The sequence below is a fragment of the Ornithorhynchus anatinus genome, chromosome 8, assembly GCF_004115215.2.
Source record: "Ornithorhynchus anatinus isolate Pmale09 chromosome 8, mOrnAna1.pri.v4, whole genome shotgun sequence".
Taxonomy (NCBI): domain Eukaryota; kingdom Metazoa; phylum Chordata; class Mammalia; order Monotremata; family Ornithorhynchidae; genus Ornithorhynchus; species Ornithorhynchus anatinus.
The window spans coordinates 18,604,547-18,626,222 of record NC_041735.1 but is presented as its reverse complement, the minus strand read 5'-3'; the positions used below and the strand labels follow the sequence as shown (position 1 = coordinate 18,626,222).

Sequence of the window (21,676 nt, the reverse complement as noted above, 5' to 3'; positions counted from 1 at the left end):
CTGTGACCTGGCCTCCTTACAAAGATAGGGAGAAGCCAGAGAGGCTATGGCGAGAAGCATTTTAAATAAGGTTTATAATAAAAAGAAACTGGTGAACATTTCTCTGCAGCCCACCCAAGCCTTTGTGACTTCTGCCTCTATGACTGAGTTGGATGGGTAGCAGAGTAGGGGATATGGACTTAGGGAGAAGACACATTTTAACATTAGCCACCATGTTGGCAACAAAACAAGTGAGAAGATGGAGATCGAAAGGGTACAAGATCAGCTAGTTCTCTGCTCTTTTTTCCTTTATCCTTCCTCTTCCGTGTTTGCCTACACAACTAAGAGTACCACTGACTCCAAGGGTAGCATTGTGGCTTCAACTTAGGCTGGGGTAGATGGGTCTGGAAGGTGTCTGTTTAGCCTCCGATATGCCGGTGGTTTCACGAAGCAGGCAGAGTGGAGGCAGAATAACTCCAGTCATCCAATCGCCGAGAGGACGGCTGACCATCGTACCTCTCAATAGCGGTTTCAAATTAATCTTCGCTTGGAACTCATCTGTACCGAGTGGTAGCAAAATGCTTTAATGACCCAATCGATCTATGTGGCAATGGATGTGAGCTTGCAGAGGGATGGGGAGGATGGCACAGAGGCAGATTAACCTGCCTGCATGAGGCAAGCCGAAAAGCGGTGGCACTGCCGGAACAAAGGCTCTGGTCAGTCTGATAGTCACGGAGACAGAGTTCGAATTGGGGAAGGTACTTGAGCAAGGGGTAGCCATGGCCCCAAGGCAAAGGACTGTATTTATGATGCCCAGCAGGGCAGGGACTACTTGCTGATATCAATATTTTTAGCCATGCCTGCCCATATAGATAATGATTCACCTCCGGTAACCTCACGTTCAGACACAAAGAGCAATGGTACATGTCTGTTGCTTTAAAAGGTCCTTTTGCTTATAGAAACAACTCTGTCATTTGTCTCTCTGGAAACGGCAGTATATGATTCTCAGTCAGTCCTCTATGTGGCTTCTTCCAACATCCCCTAAAAAGGAAAGAGGAAAATTAACAAGCAATTCTACCCAGTTAAGATGCAGCCACCCACCCTACAAGGTTCACCTTGATGCAGGATTATAAAACGGCCACAACTGATTGTTAGGAGCTGCTGCAGGAAGAAGCTCCGAGTCATGGGGCAGAGCAACAAGGCTTAGGCCCTTATGTACTTGTGGTCTGCACTGTGATCATTTTTCCGGGTGATACCTTGAGCTGGGGAAACCGCCTTGCTTCCCCTCTCAACTATGCACTGAGGTTCATTTCCACGGGCTCAAGAAGATATAAACACTAATATCTTGGTTGCATGATTTTGACTGGAGCCTGACCTGTTTATAAAATGGGAGGAAGAGAGAGGGGTGGGGCCTCAAAGGGGAGCCCCAGTGGGCTAGAAAATGGAAGGGGAAGGGTTGAGAACTCTGAATGCAGTCAAAAATGGGGACTAGTATAAACAGACCCCAAAGAAAGGAGGTATAACTAGTAGCCTTATAAGACAACAGCGTGAATGAGCATGTAAGTTCCATCCTTTTTCTCTCTCCCTCTTTTCAAGAGATGAGACTGTGGCATATTCACTCAATCTCACTCTACTTCAGTCTGGTTCTTCATTGGAACTCTAAGTGAATGGTCCACTGTGGAAAAACTTCTGGCAAATTTGGCTCCAAACATAAATGGAATCAGGGAGAGGGTATTCCCCTATTTGCCATTTCTTTAGCTCAAAATCATAGCTAATGGTTTAGTCTAATTTCAGTTATTTCATTCATCCAATAGTATTTATTAAGCACTTACTATGTGCAGAACACTGTACTAAGCACTTGGAATGTACAATTTGGCAACAGATAGAGACAATCCCTACCCAATAACGGGCTCACAGTCTAAATGAGGGAGACAGACAGCAAAGCAAAACAGAACAAAACAACATCAAGATAAATAAAATCATGGAGATATAAACCTCATTAACAAAATAAATAGGGCAATAAATAATATATACAAATATGCACAGTGTTGAGGGGAGGGGAAGGGGGAAGAGCAGAGGGCGAGGTTTACTGTGAACTTCTGCCTGCCCAACTAAGATAGAGCATTGCCTCTGTGGTCAACCACTGACCATCAAGGTATGTATTGGAGAGGGATAGGACCATCAGTGGTTTAACTCTAGTGTCCAGAATCTGACTTTCCTGGCATCCAGTCTGGGGACATAACTGGATACTCTGGAAACCCCGAGAGAGAATTGACTGATTGTTCACAAAAACTCTTTTCTCTCTGGTCCAACAACATCATGGCTTTCAGGGCAAAGATCAGCAGAAGCAGGTTCCTGTTTAGATGAACACAAAATTGAATATCCGACTCCAGGCTAACTGAATGGGCACAAATGTATTTCCCATTTTCACTTATAGAAAATGTATATAAATCCACACATCACCAGAAAAGGATTTAGTAAAATGATTTATTCTATATGCAAAGGATCAAAAATTCTCTTAATAAAAAGAATAAGGCATTTATCTCAGATGGGCTTGACAATCTTTATCAGGATTTTTCCAAATAGCACTTGAGATGCTTTCTAATTTTCATATTACAGCCAGTCCTCCTTTCACACATGTCTTCATTCTGCATTTTGGATTGAACACTGTTGGGAAAAAAGGAAATGCTCTTCCAACAACACGTGTCTGTCAGAAGAAATGGTTGTGTGTGGCACTGCTCAAAAAATATGGACCAAATGTGAGTTTTCCTTATAACATGAGGTTCCTCAAGAACGTAACGCCTGCAATTACAGTGTTTCCAACAGAGCATCAGTGCACTTACAACATTAAGGCAAAATAAAGAAGCCACAAAACTTTGACAAGGAGATTATCAACACAAAAGATGCTCCTTGCCTTGATGCATACATTTAACTCCTTGGAGCTTTTAATTAAACATGTATTCCTTGCAGACAGAGTTAGAAAGATCTTCCATTCTTCCCTCTTATCCCCTTCCCAGATATCCTCTAGACTGTAAGCTCGTCCTTTAGACTGTAGGCTCCTTGTGGGCAGGAAACCTGTCTACCAACTCTGCTGTACTGTACTCTCCCAAGCACTTAGTACAGTGATCTACACAACATAAGCACTCAAATCCCACTGATTGACTCCTTTATTGACACTCCAGCAGAGGACTCCGGTTCACAATGCATCAGTCCACAGTGCAGACGGTGGCTAAGCCCTTACATGGCTGGGAGCGATGGGTTAAATCTCCCAAGGGCTTGGGTTCAGAGAGAGGTTCAGAGGTCCCGGCCCATGAGGTGGAGCAGTTGAGTTGGGTGGACAGAGTAGATGGGCTGAAACAGCGCTACAGGAGTAGAGGCTACAGCCCCACCACTGGGTAGCCCTGAGGAAAGCAGAGCAGTGGAAACAATGTAGGGCTCTTGGCAGAGTTTCCCAAGCCAGAGAAAAACATCTGAACCTCAAGCAGTTCACAAGCCACCAAATGGGCCACCAGGTGGGTCCCAGAATTGCACTTGGGAACGTCTTAGAGAGCAGCTCGGAAAAGAACCAGTCTCACCAGATTTTAATGCCTTTACTTGGTCTCCTGGGGCTGGCTTGGCTCATTTTGTAGTCTCTCCCTAAAGGACAGTCCAATTTGGTCCAATGCTTTCTCCAGCTTTTTTAGAGTCTCTGGGCTAACACATCCTTCCAAGGAGTTGATGAAATCTCCAAGCGTAGGAAAGGCCAGGGAAAGAGCGGGAGAACAAATTTTCTTGCCCCTCACTCAATGGCTTCCATGACTTCCAGTACCAATGTCCGAGGTCCAGTCATGATGAGGTTGCTGATGGTCTGATAGTCCAGATGCAGCACATACATACCGTTCACTGAACAAACAAACTGTCGCACCTGGAATGGGAGAAAGGGAATGACTGAGCAATCATGCCTAAGGGATGCTCAATAAATAACGGGTGGTAAGGATATGGAGTGGAGGGGGAGAGAGGGAAGAGACGAGCAGACAGGTGTCAGTTGCATGCACGCTCTCAATCAAAACCTATGGGATCTCAAAGCCAGATGAGATAAAGGAAGAGAAGTTGGAAGAAAATGTGTTCTGCAGGAGTGATGAAATAGAGGTCAGATTCCTGCTACTTTTCATTGGGTTGAAATTAAATGAACAAATGAATGAGCACAAAACCCCTTCTCCTTCCCAACCCTCTCAAATCCAGACAGTGATTGGGAAGATAAATCAAATGGGTACAAATAGGTTCTGTTCTGACGATCTCAGTCTCTACCCATCCAGTAACAAAAAGTTTCATTTGCTCTCCTGTTCTCCCCATGAGGCCATAACAATTGGGCTGATTTAGGTTTTGATGTGTGGCTTTGAAAGGGATTTTAAGAGCTTTCCCTTGAAGAGCTAAGTATAGCCAATTTTCTGATTCCCAGAGTGGAATTTTTGCCATGGGTAAAAATGGTTCTGAGTCTGCAGAAGAGACACTGTCTCCCTCTTTGAATGCTCTCTAAAGGAGGAGAAACCATGACTTGCTCCTCTCTGGTAATTCCCTTTCAACAAATATGCTTCTCTGCCCAGAGTTGGAGCTCAATCAGTGTTATGGATTGACTAATACACAAGAGATGCCTCTTCATGTCACCTCCCAGCTGATGGAATTGGTATTCTGGAATGCAAACCCAGCCGAGGGAGTGGCTGGTTTTCTATCTTTCCTTTGCTGAGCCAATTGAGTATTTACCTAGAGATGTGTGAGGTGTTTTTTGCTCCTCCTCTAGATTGTTAGCTTCTTGTGGGGAGGCAACATATGCAAACTCCATTGTATTGTATTCTACAATGCTGAGCACAGAGTAAAGACTCAGTAAATATCATTGATCCGTTGATTTTCAGGATATTAGCATATTGTTTACCAAGTGTCTTGTGGCCATTTAAGATATTGCATATATTACTCCTACTACTCCAGAACTGAATTTGTTCACAATAGAAGAGCTTCCCCCATCCCTAGAGAAGGCAGCCAGACCAGACCCTTACCTTCATGCCTGCAGCAGCTGCAGGGCCCCCAGGATCCACAGCCTGGATGTGGCAAGGTCGGCCTCCCCGGACCACAAATCCCCAGCCCACGGCATCACCCACAATCTGGAAGCAGAAGGTCCATGTGTGTTCACTGGATATGGTCATTTTGCCCTCTCCACCCCTCCAAATATCTCAAAAAGGGATTTTGGCTGATGTGATTGCTTTTAGCCCCAGACAGCAAATCAATTTCAACTTGGGACTTTTACCTCGGATCCACTGGCAATATATTATTCCTCTTCCCTCCACCCACTTCTCTTCACCAAATCAGATTCAGCCTTCAAATCTCATCCCTTCCTGGAAGACTTCCCAGATTAACCCCACTTGATTCCAGTCAAGTCATTCACTCCAAAAACCCCTTAGTATTTGGGAATACCTCTCTATGCAATCATATAGTTTTGTTGCCTAGCCTTTTGAGATAGCTTATTTTTTCAGGTTTCTGGTCCTTGGTTTTTTCTTTGTTTTTTAAATTTGTTACTTTCATTCTTGTCTGTCCAGTTACCCCATTAAGCACAAGATTAATTAAATTGTATTTATTGAGCGCTTACTATGTGCAGAACCCTGTAGTAAGTGTTTGGAATGTACAATATGGCAAAACATAGAGACAATCCCTTCCCAACAATGGGCTCACAGTCTAAACAAGATCTTTAGGAACTATGACTTGTTCATGTTTGATAACTTTCCACAGCAACTCAATGCTCAGAACTCAATGGGTGCTCAAATAAAAAAAAGTTATTCTTAAAGATTGAGATCTGTTTCAGAACTCAATGGGTGCTCAAATTAAAAAATGTTATTGATTCTTAAAGATTGAGATCTGTAGTCAGTCAATCTTATTTATCTGTAGTGGAAGGTGCACCAAACAGGATGTCAAGAGAATCATTTCTAGTCTTAGCTCCTCCATTGGCCTGCTCTATGACCTTGGTCAAGTTACTTAATCTCTCAGTGCTTCAGTTTTGTCATCTGTAAACTGGGGATAAAATATCCTTTTTCTTCCTTTCTTAAACAGTGAAACCCATGTGGGTCAGCAACTGTGTCTAATCTCATTATTTTGTATCACCCCACAAAGTTAGCACATTGCTTGACACGTGATAAGCACTTAATAAATGTCAGCATTATTATTTCAATGATGATGCAGGCTTCCACTATGCATTTTGCCCAGAACACTCGAGGGAACTAGGTAACAGTCTTCTACTGACATAAACCTGTTTTGAATTCAGGGTGACATTATGTCGAAAAAAAAATTTTGTTTTTTTTTTTACTGAAAAAAGAATGCTGGTCGAAGATTGAGCTGGAGCCAATACCCCTGACATGTAAATCCCCCTCCAGAGCTCCATTTTGAGAGGTTTTTTTGGAAGAGCAGCATGGCTTAGTTGCAAGAGCATAAGGAGTCAGAGGACCTGGGTTCTAATCCCAACTTTGCCAGTTGCCTGCTGAGTGATCTAGGGCAAGTCACTTAACTTCTCTAGGCCTCAGTTTCCTCAGTGACAAAATGGGAATTCTTGTTCTCCTTCCTACTTTTTTTTAATAGTATTTGATAAGTGCTTCCTCTGTGAGTAAATACAAACTAATCACGTTGGACAAAGTTCACATCCCATTTCGAGCTCAGTCTTTATGCACATTTTACAGATGAGGCACCAAGAAGTTACGTGATTTGCCCAAGGTCCCACGGCAGACAAGAGGTGGAGCCAGAATTAAAACCCAGGTCTTCTGATTCCCCAGAGTTATTCTATTTCCACTAGGCCATGCTGCTTCCACTTGTGCACATGGAATCAGATCCAGATGAGAATTACACCATGGGCTTTCCATAGCATAGGGTTTTGTAAGAGCACAGCCTCCACATTTTAAGTAAACTGGGTGTGCCTCCCTTTTTTTAAACACAAGCTGGGGTAGATACAAGATAATCAGGCTGGACACAGTCTGAGAGAATTATGTGAGTGAGGAGGAGGAGAGACTACCTTCCCCCACACACCCCCAGCACACACACACACACACACACACACACACACACACACACACACACACACCAACTCATTCAGAAACTTTGTCAAGAGAAAATTATCCAGCCAGGACTTCCTGTGAATGAAACATGAACTTGGTTTCAACCTTCTTCCCTTCCCAAGTGAGAAAAGCACCCAACCCTGGTCATGCTGACACAGAAACTCTAATTAATCAATCAGTCCTATTTATAGGACATCCTCTTCCAGAAAACTTGAGCCACCCAGAACTCCACAGCCCTAAGGCCAGCAATCCAGGGATCCGTAAAAGTCAAGAGGGGATGGCTCAGTAGAGATACAGTTCATCCTTAAAATCACATATCATATAGCCCAGTAAAGTCCAAGAACAAGGGCAAGCAGGTTCCCCATCACTGACAAGGCTCTGGCCAAGTCACTCACCGTCAGTGTTTTCTTCACATATGGGGCTCCTGGGGTCAGCAGCTCCTCATTGGTGACTGGCTTCTTTAACACTGGAGCGAGGGGTTGGGGGAGAAGGAAAGAAGAAAAAGGAAAGGGTTTGGTTGGTGCTCACCATAGACATGGCAGTCATCTTTCCTTCTCCCCCATTCCCCACTCAATAGAAGTCTAACAGTTCCCTCTCTGGACTTCACTGACCCAAAGTCACCTCTCCTGGAAGCCTAGTGGTGCTCCGGCTGCCTCCCCTGCTTGGTAAAATCCTCTCTGACACTGCCTACGCCACTTTGGCCCTTCAAGAGTGCAGATAATCAAGGAGACATCACCAACACCTCTCGATATGCTTGGTGCTAGCAGAGTTTCTCCAGATCTGATGCCTCCTCAAAGACTTTGGTTATTAGACAAACAGAGCTCCTGGCAGGACACGTGCAGCGACAGTTCAAGACGTTTAAAGCTTCAAGTAAACAATCCAATCCCGCATGAGAAGGTTCCACCAGTTTGAGAGGTTATGGACCCATGGGATTCACTGCATCTTTCCTGGTCTGCCCCTCCCCTTTGGCCCAGAGAGATAATCTGGGGCAGCAGCATTGGGTGTTTGGGTATTCGCGAACAGGGAAGGTGTTTACTAACTCTGTTGTACTGTGTTCTCCCAACCACTTAGTACAGTATTCTGCACATTGACTGATTTTCCCAGCCCTTACCTCAGTGAACCTTCTGCGAAGAGCATCACCTACTTGCATGGCCAGTATAGTTCTTGAGTGGGCTCACTAGGTGGCAGAGGGGAGGGACAGACCAGGAAAGATGGAGTTCAGTTCCTCCACTTTTTTCTGCAGTACCAATTCCAACTCTCCACTCATGCCACCCAGTGGATCTACTGAAAAACTGTTCCTGCCTTTTAAATGTAAGACACGGAACGGTCTTCAAGCACAAATGACTCAAATGATTTAGGTCTAAAAATACTTTTGAGGCTATTTTCTATTCTTCTGAAATATCCAGGTAACCCAATCTACTGTGTATTTTAGGCTTCTGAGTTACTGAGCTGGACAATTTGCTTGGTGAAAGCCAAAGTCAAGATAATGAATGTCGTTTGCGTAAGGCCCACTGGATAAAGATAGAGGCACAGGTGATTTAGGGGGTGCAGCCTCTTCCAGTCCTTCCCCCCAACTGAAATGTGAACCTAAGGAGGGCATTAGTGCGACTCTGTTTGGCCAGCAGGCCCGTTGGAAGAGTGCTCTGCATATAGTAAGCACTCAATAAATACTATTGAATAAAGCTGAGTAGGAAGCTGAGGGTGACTCTGGTCCTGACCTGATTTGGGGTTGCACTCAGTGGCTGACAGGAGCCCCAGACTGGGTGGAGTGTTGTAGTAGGAGCTGGGCCCTCCTAGGGAGGTGACGCTGCTTCTCCGGACGGCCGAGACCAGTTTGATTTCCTTGTTGGTCTGGACTGGAAGAGACAGACAGTTTTCTCTTGAAGGTGGGGAAGGAAAACCAGGGCAGCATTCTAAACTGGAAAATGGGGCAGGTTAGGGGCAATCTCGAGGAGGGATTATCTGGACCTTTCACTCGGGGAGGGATACTCTGGACCTTTCACTCCCCTCCCCATTTCAGACCTCCTCCGGGTGGGGGAATACCAGGGTCTTCAGCAAATGTGGCAGATGTGGCACCTGTATGTTTTTGCTGTGTGTGCACAGATAATTTGGGATACGCATGGAGAATCATGCATGTGCACATTCCTGTTTGATCCTAGTACTTCCAGCCCCAGTAGCCTAACACGGATCACCACACCTATGCCCCGAAAGTGCTCCAAGTATGTTCCAACCACTCAGAAATGGGGCTGGGCCCAAGCCGACTGGATTGGTGCTCGACTTAAGCTGGGTCAGGTCCAAGCCCAGGTTGAATTAGATCAGGCAGAGCCTAGCTCATGGAGGATGCCGGAGGGGGACAGGCCGGGATGGGGTAGACAGAGGTAAAATTCTAGGTCATTTTGACAGTAAATGAACAGCATGAAAAAGAATATGCAAATTCGCCTATTTCCTCCTCCTCCCAAGACACTGGGGCCTCCTCAGAATTACCTGAGAGGAAGCTGGTGTTGCCTTGCTCTGGGTGGAGCTTGCGGAGGCAGAAGGGGCTATCTGGGCTCTCAGGCCCAGGGCGAAGGGTCTCAGTCAGGAGCTCTGTCAGCCGCCGCCTCCTGCGGAAGTTGATCCGGAACTGGTAGAGGAGGTTGTTGTCGAAGAAGTGATGCTTGTTGGAGACTGTGAGGAGGATTCGGAGAGGAGGAGGAAGCAAGGAAATCCATCAGTCGCTGAGAACCCAGGCCCTCGCTAGAGAGAGGCCCTTCAGGTCTGCACTTTGGGGCAGGCCGTGGAGTCTTTCACAGCTCACCAGCCTCGGTTGGCCTATGTCTCTTGGGTAGCCTGCTGAACTGGGTCTTTTCTAAGGGAAGATGAGTGATTTTATTTGGCAGGTGATAGCGGGTGAATCTTGGTAGCGGGAAGGCATTTGTTTAGATTAGTTGGCTAGGTTCTTGAGAGTTGTTTTAGCTCTCCATTCTGGATTTGTCAGCTGCTCCTCCCTTCTACTGCTCCCTGGGAAGTAGCAATCAGGGAATTACAGTACTTCTGCCCTCCAGTGTTCTCATCTTTATGATCATTATTACTATTATTACTTTTGTTAAGGACTTACTCTGTGCCAAACATTGTACTGAGTGCTGGGATAGGTACAAGATAAGCAGTTTGGACATAGTCCCTGTCCCACATGGGGCTCTCAGTCTGAGAAGCAGCAGGGCCTAGTGGAAAGAGCTTGAGCCTGGGAGTCCGTGGATCTGGGTTCTAATCCTGGCTCTGCCATTTGTCTGCTGTGTGACCTTGGGCAAGTCGCTTAACTTCTCTGTGACTCAGTTACCTCATCTGTAAAACAGAGATTAAAATTGTGAACCCCATTTGAGACATGGACTGTGTCCAACATGATTAGCTTGTATCTACCCCAGTGCAGTGCCTGGCTCAGAGTAAGTCCTTAACAAATACCATTTAAAAAAAACAGTGGGTTGGAGAACAGGTATTGAATCCTCCATTTTATCAATTAGGAAGCTGAAGCCTAGAGAAGTTAAGTGACTTGCCCAAGTTCACACAGCAGGCAATCGGCAAAGCCAGGATTATAACCCAGGTGCTCTGACTCCCAGGCCCATGCTCTTGCAACTAGGCCATGCTGCTCTTCCAAAAATAATTCTCAAAATGGAGTTCTAGAGATGAATTTACATGTTAGCGGTACTGGCTCCAGCCCAACCTTGAACCAACTCTCTTTTTTTTAGTAAAGGCAGCATTTGGCCTCAACTTCTCCTCCTCCACATAGCAGCAATTCACACCTCCCGGGAGAGATGCCGCAACTCACTCTGCCCAGCTTGCTGGACTCCGAGGAAGTCCCAGCTCACCTTGCAGGAGTAGGGCAAGAAGATCCAGCAAAGGCAGCACTTCATACAGACTTTTGGAACATTGGAAGGGCGGTGGCTATTGGACTCTGGATCGAACTTCCGGAAGAGCGAGGAGCCAAAAGTGTCCTTTGACCCCCTAACTGTACTTTAGTTACTATTGCCTGTTGCTCTTCTTGCCTTATATTGCTCTGCCAATTCTACCCTTTGACTCTTTTCTTGTGGGTCCACTGGCAATTCCCTCCTGCCCTTGTTCTTAGATTGTGAACCTCTGAGGGCCAGAGACCAAGTCTAAATCTCAACCTTGTTTTCTTCCCCAGTACTTAATACCGGACTTGTACTGCACAAAGTAGGGACTCAATAAATGCCAGTGAAAAATTGGATGCATGTCCTCAACACAGCTTCCAATTGAAAAACAAAGATAGGTTCTGAAGGTCAGAGAAGTAGGTTGGGGCCACGATTCCTGAATCCCTTGCCCTGGTTTTCCGTTTACTTGTTGGGAGCTTCTAAAGCAAACAATCAGCAGCATAGCAGGGTGAAAAATCAAAACCGGAAATGCAGGTCAAGATCAGGTAGGTTAGCACAGGCAAGGTCAGCAATCCAAGTCTCGAGGGTCCTCAAGTCTCTGTTCCTAACCATGAAAACGATTTATCCACAAACCACGGCTATAGCCACGCGCGTGGACACTAACCATGCTGAATGATTCCATGTTCCAGTAGTGCCCGGCAGAGCTCCACGGCTTCCTTCCTGCTCACTGCCTCCCCTTCCTGGGTCAGCCAGTCCACCATGTCACAGCCCAGGAAGGTTCGCTGGTATTTGATCGCATTCTCCTCCCTTGCCTTCAAGATCGAATCATCCACGCTGATCAGCCTGGCAGAGAAGGATGAGGATACCCCATGTAGGACCCTGAAGCAGGGCTGGGACAGAGTCATGCTGCTGCTCCATCATTTCTATTCGTCCCAGCCATGAAGTTAAGTCCTGGCCCACACATCCAGGAACCAGGGAAAACAGGCAGCCACCCAGTGAAAGCAGACCTGAGGTCTCTGGAAAATCATGAAACAGTTCATGAATCTCTGCCATCTCCCCTTTCTTTTCCAGTAAATTGAGATTCATAAAGTCATCTGTGTCTGGAGAGGGAAGTCTAGTGGGTTTGCTGCAAGATTTGGATGCTCTCACTCTAAGGGGAAGGAGATGCCCAATGCCCCATTGAGGTCCCTTCAAGCCCAAGGGCCTCCGGGATAGCACTGTGCTCCCAGGATAGGTCTCTATATGGTTCAATCGCTGCACTGGAGAGGGGACAGAGGTAGGCTGTGCTCCCCTAGACATCCCCAAAATCCCAGCAGGATAATGGCACGTTTTCCTAGAAAAGACAGTCACTGTAGTCTTACAATCTCCTTGCCCTTGAGCCATTTTAGTTAGAAAAGAAGAATGAAGACACAAGAGAAACCCTATACCATTTCAACTAGAGAAAAGAGCTGGGGTGGGGGAGAGCAAGGAAGTAATCAAAGTCACCTACTTAACTCTAAAAGGTAGCGGCAAGGTTTCTGGCCATCAATACGCCTGAAAAGCAATAGGATAGCATATCCACATCAACTCCTTCCACTTTATGCAATTCTCCAACCTTGGGGATAGCACTTCGGGGCTCTTCAAGGAGACCGACATTTTCAGCTATAACCAGAGGAGGGAGCGCCAGTCTTTCAAATGCTCTCCTAGATCCCTTTGTCAGAAAGCCTTTTACCATCAGGTTAAAGAAACTCTAGGATCGTCCCAAGGGCAGATCTACTATTGTGAACTACTTTAAGAATCCCCACCCGATTTGCCTACACAGTACATAGTGTCGTCTTTGGCAACTTTCCTAGTTTGAATTAAATCAAGGCTCCCCTAAAGATATCATTTCTTGACTTTTCTCTTCTGGGGGGACATTTCCCAGGGACTGGGGGAAGAGGAAACCTCTACTGCTACAGACTAGATAACAGGTGGGTTACAGTGGGTAGGGTGGAGGGCTTTAGAATTACAGAAGGGAAGAGAGAGAACACTTAAAACATTAAGTACCACTGAGGGAGGGTTATGAGTATCTAGACACAGCTCTTTTCTTCCGTCTTCATTCATTCAATTGTATTTATTGAGTGAACAGTGTGTGCAGAGCACTGTACTAAGCACTTGGAAAGTACAATTGGCAATAGAGAGAGAGTCCCTGCCCACCCCAGGCTTACAGTCTAGAAGGGGGAAGACAGACATCAAAACAAGAAAACAGGCATCAATGTAAATAAATAGAATTATAGATACAGATATATATACATAAGTGCTGTGGGGCAGGGGGGAAGAGCAAAAGGGAGTGAGTCAAGGTGATGCAGAAGGGAGGGGAACTGAAGAATAGGGGGATTTAATCTGTAAAATCCCCCACTCTTGTGGAGTCAAGGTCTCAATCTTAGAAAAGCAGCAGAAAAGCAGGGAGACAGACAGGAAAAGATCTCCAAGCGGTCAGGTCCCAGTTTGGGAAACACACATTCATACACCCCTAAAAATAATGATAATAATATGCACGTGTTAAGCACTTACTATGAGCCATGCCACTATACTAAGTGCTGAGGTAGAATCAAGATATCAATTCAGAGTCCCTGTCCCACATGAGGAGAACAGGTGCTGAATCTCCATTTTACAGGTGAAGAAACTCAGGCATGGAGAAGTTAAGTGACTTGCTCAAGGTCACCAACCGGGCAGGTGGTGGAGCTGGAAGTAGAACAAAGGTCTTCTGACTCCCAGACTTGTGTTCTTGACACTAGATCAATGTCCCCACTACCCATTAACCCCGAGGATGGACTCACATACGTTTCATACAGGCTCTGCCCCCTCATGAAGACTTTCACGTCCTTGTTCAAAGGAAAGGTCCCGTCATCCTTGCGGAAACGATAGAGGAGTTTTGCATCCTTGTAGTCTGAGTGTTCATCACAAACTGTAGAGTCCAAAACAGAGAATTGAGGTCACTCAAGAATGAACCACGATCCCCTCCATCAGGTAACCTTGGGGAAGGAACCATTTATTTGCTCCTTTCAGTAGTAGTATATAGTGTATTTGCAAGGTCACACAGCAGACGTGACAGAGCAAGGCTTAGTACCCAGATTGTGACTCCCAGGCCCATCCTCCTTCCATTAGGCCACACTGCTTCTCAGGTTTAGTGGAGAGTGCATATTTAAGAACTCTGATGCAAAGGAAGACCAAAGTGCCAAAAAGGAGCCTTCCAAAAAAGAACAGTGAGGCAAACACCACCACGCAGACTTCTTTAGGGAAAGGAGGAAAGAGCATGCAAACGAGGAGGTGAAATGTTCAGTGTCCTCTACAGCATCTCCCTCCATCATCCCAGAACTGGGTGCAGCTCAGTCACATCCTCTCAACTATGATATGTGGAGTGCCAGTCAAGCTTTACCCGGGGGGGAGGTGCTGATTTTTTAATTCAGTAGTTCCTCATCAAAAAGTCTCAACATCACCAGAACAATTTGTGATTCTCATATGATCAATTTGTCTCATCTTATGCCGTCAAGTCATTTCCGACCCATAGCATCACCGCAGACACATCTCTCCCAAAACGCCCCACTCTCCATCTGGAATTTTTCTGGTGGTGTATCCATAGAGTTTTCTTGGTAAAAATATGGAAGAGGATTAACATTGCCGCCTTCCGCACAGTAAACCCTAATCTCCGCCCTCGACTCTCTCCCATGCTGCTGCTGTCCAGCCTGGGTGAGTTTTGACTTGTAGCAGATTTCCTTCCACTCACTAGGCACTGCCCAAGTTAGGAATGGAATGGATAGGCCTCTCCTTGATTCTCCCTTCTCTAGCCGAGACTGGGAAAGTACTGGAAACTCTCCAGGTGTGACCCTGAGAGGGGGATGATCAATTTAGAAAAAGCAAAATCAAAAAAATCAAAATCTTGGGGAGCTCAACAAAGAGAGGGTGGAGAGTGAACAGACTCATTAATGGCTTTCCCAGGTCCTGCATCACCCCGAGTTGGCCTGGAGAAAGAAATCAACTTCTGAGGACATTTGAATTGTTCAGCTACACTTTCACATATCCAACACCTACACGACGACCTCATTATAAAGTTGAAGGTAAATAAATTGTCACTGTAGGAATAGGGGTAATGGAGAGTGGGGAAGTGGTGGGGAGGATTGGACCTCATTCCCTTAGACCCCACTGAAACAATAGCTTGACAATGCAGATTTTGTTAGGAACAAACTCTTAGGAAAGCAGCTGTCAGTATTAAAGATAATAATAATGATAATGGTGGTATTTGTTAAGTGCTTACTATGTGCAAAGCACTGTTCTAAGCGCTGGGGGGATACAAGGTGATCAGGTTGTCCCACATGGGGCTCACAGTTTTCATCCCCATTTTACAGATGAGGTAACTGAGGCACAGAGAAGTTAAGTGACTTGCCCAAAGTCACACAGCTGACAAGCGGCAGAACCGGGATTCGAACCCATGACCTCTGACTCCCAGGCCCGGGCTCTTTCCACTGAGCCACACTGCTTCTCTAAGTTCTCTAAGGTGAACTACCATCCTGGCCCCTGCTTGGGAGGAGGGAGGCAGAAGATTTCAGTTTAACCAAACAGGTTGGTGAACCAACCTGGGCCTTGGGTCCCACCCCCATTTTCTCATTTTGGAAGTCTTGGATTTCTTCAACTGTAGGGGACAAGAAGGGAAATCACTAACTCATTGGGAGACTTGGAAAAAGTTCAAATTGAGGGTTAATATTTAACCCAAAAGTAATTGTTGTCCTTTTCTGCTTCCACGATAAAGCATGATCACTCTGTTTATCTTCTGTGCAAGTCAGCTTAACATAAAGAGCATTAATCTCCCACCAGTCAGCAGATATCAACAGAAGGGGTAATTGTTGGTGCGGCAGGGTTGGCTTTTTTTAGCCGCTGGGCATAAAGGTAGCTTCTTTGGGTCCACATCCCTCATGGGGTTCCCACAGCCACCTCTATATTATATCCCTCCTCTTTACTCATAGCTAGGTACTGCTGAGGACTAAAAGTGGCTTTCGGACTGTCAGGGAAAGAAAGAGAGCCTGGAGGCTGAGGCAGGTGTAGGAGAAGGGTCCTAGAAAGCGGCACCAGGGCTGTCTGTAGTGGGAGACAGAGGAGGAGAATTTGGATTTAGGGCCTTCACAGCCCTAGTACTGCTGAGGGAAAGATGGAGAGCTAAAACAGAGTGTAGGGGACAATCTCTAACCTCACATAGTGAATAATCACGGCAGAAGACATTCATTATCCCAGGATTTCAGAGTTTCATCTTGCCATACAAAAATCTCATTCCTACCTCAGCAATCATCTAGTTGTTGAATACCCAAACTATCAAGGTGGAATTGGGTGACCAAAAACAGGAGACACAGGAGTCTCTTTAAGACCACACAATAAAGTACAACCTCCAACAATAGGGCATCAAAGCTGAAAACTGGGAGACAATCATGGCAGGCAGAATAACATTCATTCATTTATTCAATTCTATTTACTGAGCATTTACTGGGTACAGAGCACTATACTAAGTGTTTGGGAGAGTACACTCTAACAATAAAAAGACACATTCACTGCCCACAAAGTGCTTATGGTCTAGAGGGGGAGACAGACATTAATGTAAATTACAGATATGTACATGAGTGCTGTGTATCTGAGAGGGGGGATGGATAAAGGGAGCAAGTCAAAGTGACGTAGAAGGGAGTGGGAGAAAAGGAAAGGAGGGCTTAGTTCGGGAAGGCTTCTTGGAGGAGATGTGCCTTCAAAAAGGCTTTGAATAGGGGGAGAGTAACGTGGCGCACACCGGTCCAAGAAGGAGAGACTTCTTTCCAGCAGGCGTTTCAAGAGGACTGTGAGATGAAGAGGCCAAAACCAATACAACACCAGGAAGAGGGAAGGGGAAAGAAAGGGAGGTAGAGGGAGCACTTGCTATTTAATCTCCTCTTTGGCTCAGAACAATCTGAAGTCTAAATTGCTTTAGAAAGTTCCTGGCTCTGATTACCTTCCTAATTCCTCCCTTTAAGTAAATGAGCCTTACACAAAATGCACAGTAATTTCCGAATTACCAATTCATTTGTCCATGAAGAAACATGAAGAGCTGTGACCAGCTGGTGTCCATTTCCTCTGCGATTAGAAAGAGAAGTGACATAAGGAAGACTTTCCAGGCAATAAAGGTTGTTAATGGGTTACCAAAGGAAAAGATACAATCTCTTTCCCCTGGGATCTTTTGGAATAAATTAGCATCCCATCTCCTTGGAAAAGTTCAGGGCTCTTGTGCAGTGGGGTGAATTAAATGAGGCCCATTTTTTTTAAATGGTGTTTTTTAAGCACTTACTATGTGCCAGGCACCGTACTAAATGCTGGAGTAGATACAAGATAACCAGAATGGACAGAGTCCATGTTTCACATGAGCATATAGTCTGAATTCCCATTTTACAGATGAGACAACTGAGGCACAGAGAAGTTAAGTGACTTTCCAAGGTCACAGAGCAGACAAGTTGGGAAGTGAGATTAGAACCCAGAGCCTATTCCAGTTCTAGAATTCTACAAAGTTTTCATCCCAGGACAGGATCTTGGGAGTTGAAGGTGAAAAAAGCATGCAATTTTTTTTTCTCAGGATTTCAAAAAATGTCTTAGTTAGTAATAAATGAGTAATGTGCCTTTAAGTCTATTTGTCATCACTTCACACCCTAAAGAACATTTAGACAATCTTGGCTGTGACCACTTAAAGTCTACAGCATTAAATCATGATTCAGTCTCTTATTCACACCCACAAAAATTTTTTAAATTCCCCCATCTCTGTTCTCATATATTCCTTCTAATATTGAGCACTGTCTGGCTGACTTCTAAGGACTTAAGCCCCTACTGTGTGCAATTTAAGTCACCATTGAAAATATTAACAATAGGAAATGACCTTAAATTGCCGCAGGAGTTTAGGTTAAATGGTATGGGGACCTCTGTTGAAGTCGATTTAGAGCTAAAGAGGGTTATCAAGGGAGAATGTGGCATCTCCTGTTAGTCAATCAACAGTATTTTCTCCTTTCCCTCTGGATATGGATAAGTGCAATACTATCTGGAGGCAGAGGACTGACACAAATGAGCATCAGTGCCTTCTGGGCGGGGTTTCTCTATTCTTGATTCTGAAGAGCTTTAAGTAGAAACAGAACCCTTGATCCTACAGCACTGAGGTTCAAGAAAATGGCTTCCCATTCTTACTCTTTTCGAGACTTTGTCCTCCCACTAAGATTCAAAAACTGCTGTTCAGAATGATGTAATCCTATTCATTCTCTGCCGCCTAGAAAGTGGAACTCTGTCCTCAAATTTTAGTAGTTTTCTTCCTGAGGTCTCTTTCCTTCAGGAGCAGGTGATCACTAGAAATATTCTTCCTTATCTAGCCCCCAACATACTTTACAAATATAATATACAGCCATCTCAATTTTCTATAGTGATAGGTCAGGAAAACATGAATGGCAAATAGACCATCCAAAACTCCTCTCTAATTCTTTAACCTCCTCCCTCTATCATATCTTATTAATAATAACAATAATAATGGTATTTGTTATGCACTTACTATGTGCCAAGCATTGTTCTAAGCGATGGGGTAGATACAAGATAGATTGTTGCATGTGGGGCTCATGATCTTAATCCCCATTTTACAGATATGGTAACAAAGGCACAGAGAAGTTAAGCCCACGTCCTTTGACTCCCAAGCCCGTGCTCTTTCCACGAAGCCATGCTGCTTCTGAGTTGCTGACAAGAAGCACACTGGGCATACCTCTGGAACAGGAGGGAGGACAAGAGCCTAAATAATCCAGCTAATAATACTTACTAGATAATGCCCTACTGGAGTGGTATAGGAATAGGAGAAAAGAAGGGAAGGTGGAGGAAAAGAGAAACTTGTGGAATCTTTAAACAACTAAGATGGACCCCAGAGGGAGTAGTAATCAACTTATTCTTTTCAGAGTATTATCATCTCCCAGTAGGGAGAGGTTTTCTCTGAGAAAAGATAGAGCCATCTGAAGAGCTTCTCCAACAGAGCCAGGGGAATAATGATCGTCCCCCACCTGTGCGGCCTGTCTCATGGAGCTGCTAAGATACCTTTATCTCTACTAGAAAGGAAATGGAGTGGGGAAAAAGGTGAAAAAGAAAAGTGAAAAGATAATTTTCACCTTTTCAAAACCAAACACATTTTCCAGGCCCTTCCATCTGATAAGGTGCTCAGCAGAGTAAATAAGGCTCTGTGTATCCAATCCAACCCAGCCCAGTAAACATGTGTGAGTGTCAAAAACCCTGAACTTTACCCAAGGTTGTTCTTTAGGAAAGAACCACGGCCAGTAAGGGGAGTCTGGGGGGAGGTGAGGTGATTCAGCTTAATACAAATGCCCAAGAGTGAAACAATTGGAAAATATCCCCATTAACCCAAAAGTAATTGCATATAGTAGGTGGTCAATAAATAATGAGGGTGGGAGTGTGGCCAAGTGGAAAGAACAGGTCAAAGTCAAGAGACTATGGCTCTAAGCCCATTATGTGACCTTGGAGAAGTCACAAACTCTCCGTGCCTCAGTTTCCTCATCTGTAAAATGAAGATACCTGCTCTCCCTCTTAGATTGTGCACCCTTAGTGGGACAGAGCCTATGTCCAATATGATTATCCTGTATTTACCCTACTGCTAAATAATGATGGCATTTGTTAAGCACTCACTATGTGTTAACTGTAAGCCTGTATTAGACTGTAAACCCATCAAACGGCAGGGACTGTCTCTATCTGTTGCTGACTTGTTCATCCCAAGCGCTTAGTACAGTGCTCTGCACATAGTAAGCGCTCAATAAATACTATTGAATGAATGAATAAACACTGTTCTAAGCACTGGGATAGATACAAGTTAATCCGGTTGGGCACAGTCCCGTCCCACATAGGGCTTGTAGTCTTAATCCCCCTTTTACAGATGAGGTAACTGAGGCATAGAGAAGTGAAGTGACTTGACCAGGGTCACACAGCAGACAAGTAGAGGAGCCATGGTTAGAACCCAGGTCCTTCTGACTCCCAGGCTCATGCTCTATCCATTAGGCCAGGCTGCTTCATGCTGCTTCATATAAAAAGTTTAAAAGATTTCATAATCATAATTGATTTCCTAGTACATTTTTCAAATTTCTATATGGTACCCAATCCTAGTAAGGCCAGTGTTAAGCTAACTTCTGTAGACAAGGTTGTCAACATTAGAAACCTAAATGACAAAAGTTGACATTGTCTAGTTTTCAGTAGTCAACTGCCCAATTCCTTCACTCTTGTTTCCTCTCTTCCCCTTTCCAAGTGACTAGACAATGTCTAGTCTAGATAAGATTCCATCTTATCTTAAAAAGCAGCTAGAAGTAGGTCAGGGACATGACATAGTAGATGCTTAACAAATACCATAAAAAATTAGGTCTCTGGAAGGCTTGAGAATAACAGAGAAGACAGAATGAAGCAGTAATGGACAAAGGTGTAGATAGGATGGGAGAGGGAGTGGAAAATATTGTCTATTTGAGGTTGTTGAAGAATTTGCCATCAAGTACATCAATTAATGGCATTTACTGAGTGCTTACTGTGTGCAGAACACTGTTTTAAGCACTTGGGAGAGTACCAAACACATAATATAGCAGACACTTTCCCTGCTCACAAGCTAACAGTCTAGAGGGGGAGACCGTATTAATGAATAAATTAGTGTAACATAAATATAAATGAATAAATCACAGATATGTACATAAGTGCTGTGGGGCTGGGACGGAGGATGAATTAAAGGGAGTAAGTCAGGGCAGCACAGGAGGGACTGGAAGAAATGGAAAAGATGGCCTAGTCTGGGAAGGCACTTGGTGGAGATGTGCCTTCAATAAGGCTTTGAAAGAGGGAGAATAATTATCTGTCGGATAAGAAGAGGGAGGGCGTTACAGGCCAGAGGCAGGACATGGGTGAGAGGTCAGTGGGGAGAGAGACGAGATCATGGTAATGTCAATAGTAGATTGGCATTAGAAGTGTGTGGGCTGGGTTGTAATAAAAGAGTAGTGAGGTGAGGTAGGAGGGGGAAAGGTGATTGATTGAGTGCTTTAAACTGATGGTAAGGAGTTTCTGTCTGATGCAAAGATGGATGGACAACCACTGGAGGTTCTTGAGGAGCGGGAAAACATGGACCGAACATTTTTGTAGAAAAATGATCTGGGCAGCAGAGTAAAGTATGGACTGGAGCAGCAACAGAGAGGCAAAGAGGTCTGCAAGGAGACCGATACAGTAATCAAGGAACGATAGGAGAATTGGTTGGATTAACATGGTAGCAGTTTGAATGGACAGGAAACGATGAATTTTAGCGATGTTGTGGAGGTTGAACCAACAGGATTTAGTGACAGACTGAATATTTGGGTTGAATGAGAGAGGAGTCAGGGATAATGCCAAGATTATGGACTTGTGAGACAGGAAGGATGGTGATCCTGTCTACAGTGACCGAAAAGTGAGGGGAAGGACAGGGTTTGGGTGGGAAGATAAGGAGTTCTGTTTTGGAAATATTACGTTTGAGATGATGTCAGGACATCCAAGTACAGATGTCTTAAAGGCAGAAGGAAATGCAAGACTGCTGAGAGGAAGCGAGATCAGGGCTGGAGATTTAGATTTGGGAATCATCCGCATACAGGTGGTGGTCAAAGCCATACGAGCAAATGAGTTTCCAAGGGATTGAGTGTAGATGGAGAATAGAAGGGGACCCAGAACTGAATCTTCAGGGACACCCACAGTTAGGGGGTGAGAGATACAGGAGGA

The 21,676-nt window shown here is 44.9% G+C and overlaps 1 protein-coding gene across 1 annotated transcript in view; it reads right to left on the bottom strand.

The window, feature by feature from the left end:
- Nucleotides 1-2,449: 2,449 nt before the first annotated feature.
- Nucleotides 2,450-21,676, bottom strand: part of LOC100074953 (DEP domain containing MTOR interacting protein) — a 45,212-nt gene continuing 25,985 nt past the window's right edge. The window contains exons 3-9 of the mRNA XM_029071327.2: nt 13,715-13,838; nt 11,577-11,755; nt 9,531-9,713; nt 8,765-8,902; nt 7,442-7,512; nt 5,010-5,114; nt 2,450-3,883 (exon numbers count right to left, since the gene is read on the bottom strand). Coding sequence (XP_028927160.1) covers nt 3,758-3,883; nt 5,010-5,114; nt 7,442-7,512; nt 8,765-8,902; nt 9,531-9,713; nt 11,577-11,755; nt 13,715-13,838 — 926 coding nt within the window. The 3' untranslated portion in view covers nt 2,450-3,757. The remainder of the gene's footprint in view (nt 3,884-5,009; nt 5,115-7,441; nt 7,513-8,764; nt 8,903-9,530; nt 9,714-11,576; nt 11,756-13,714; nt 13,839-21,676) is intronic.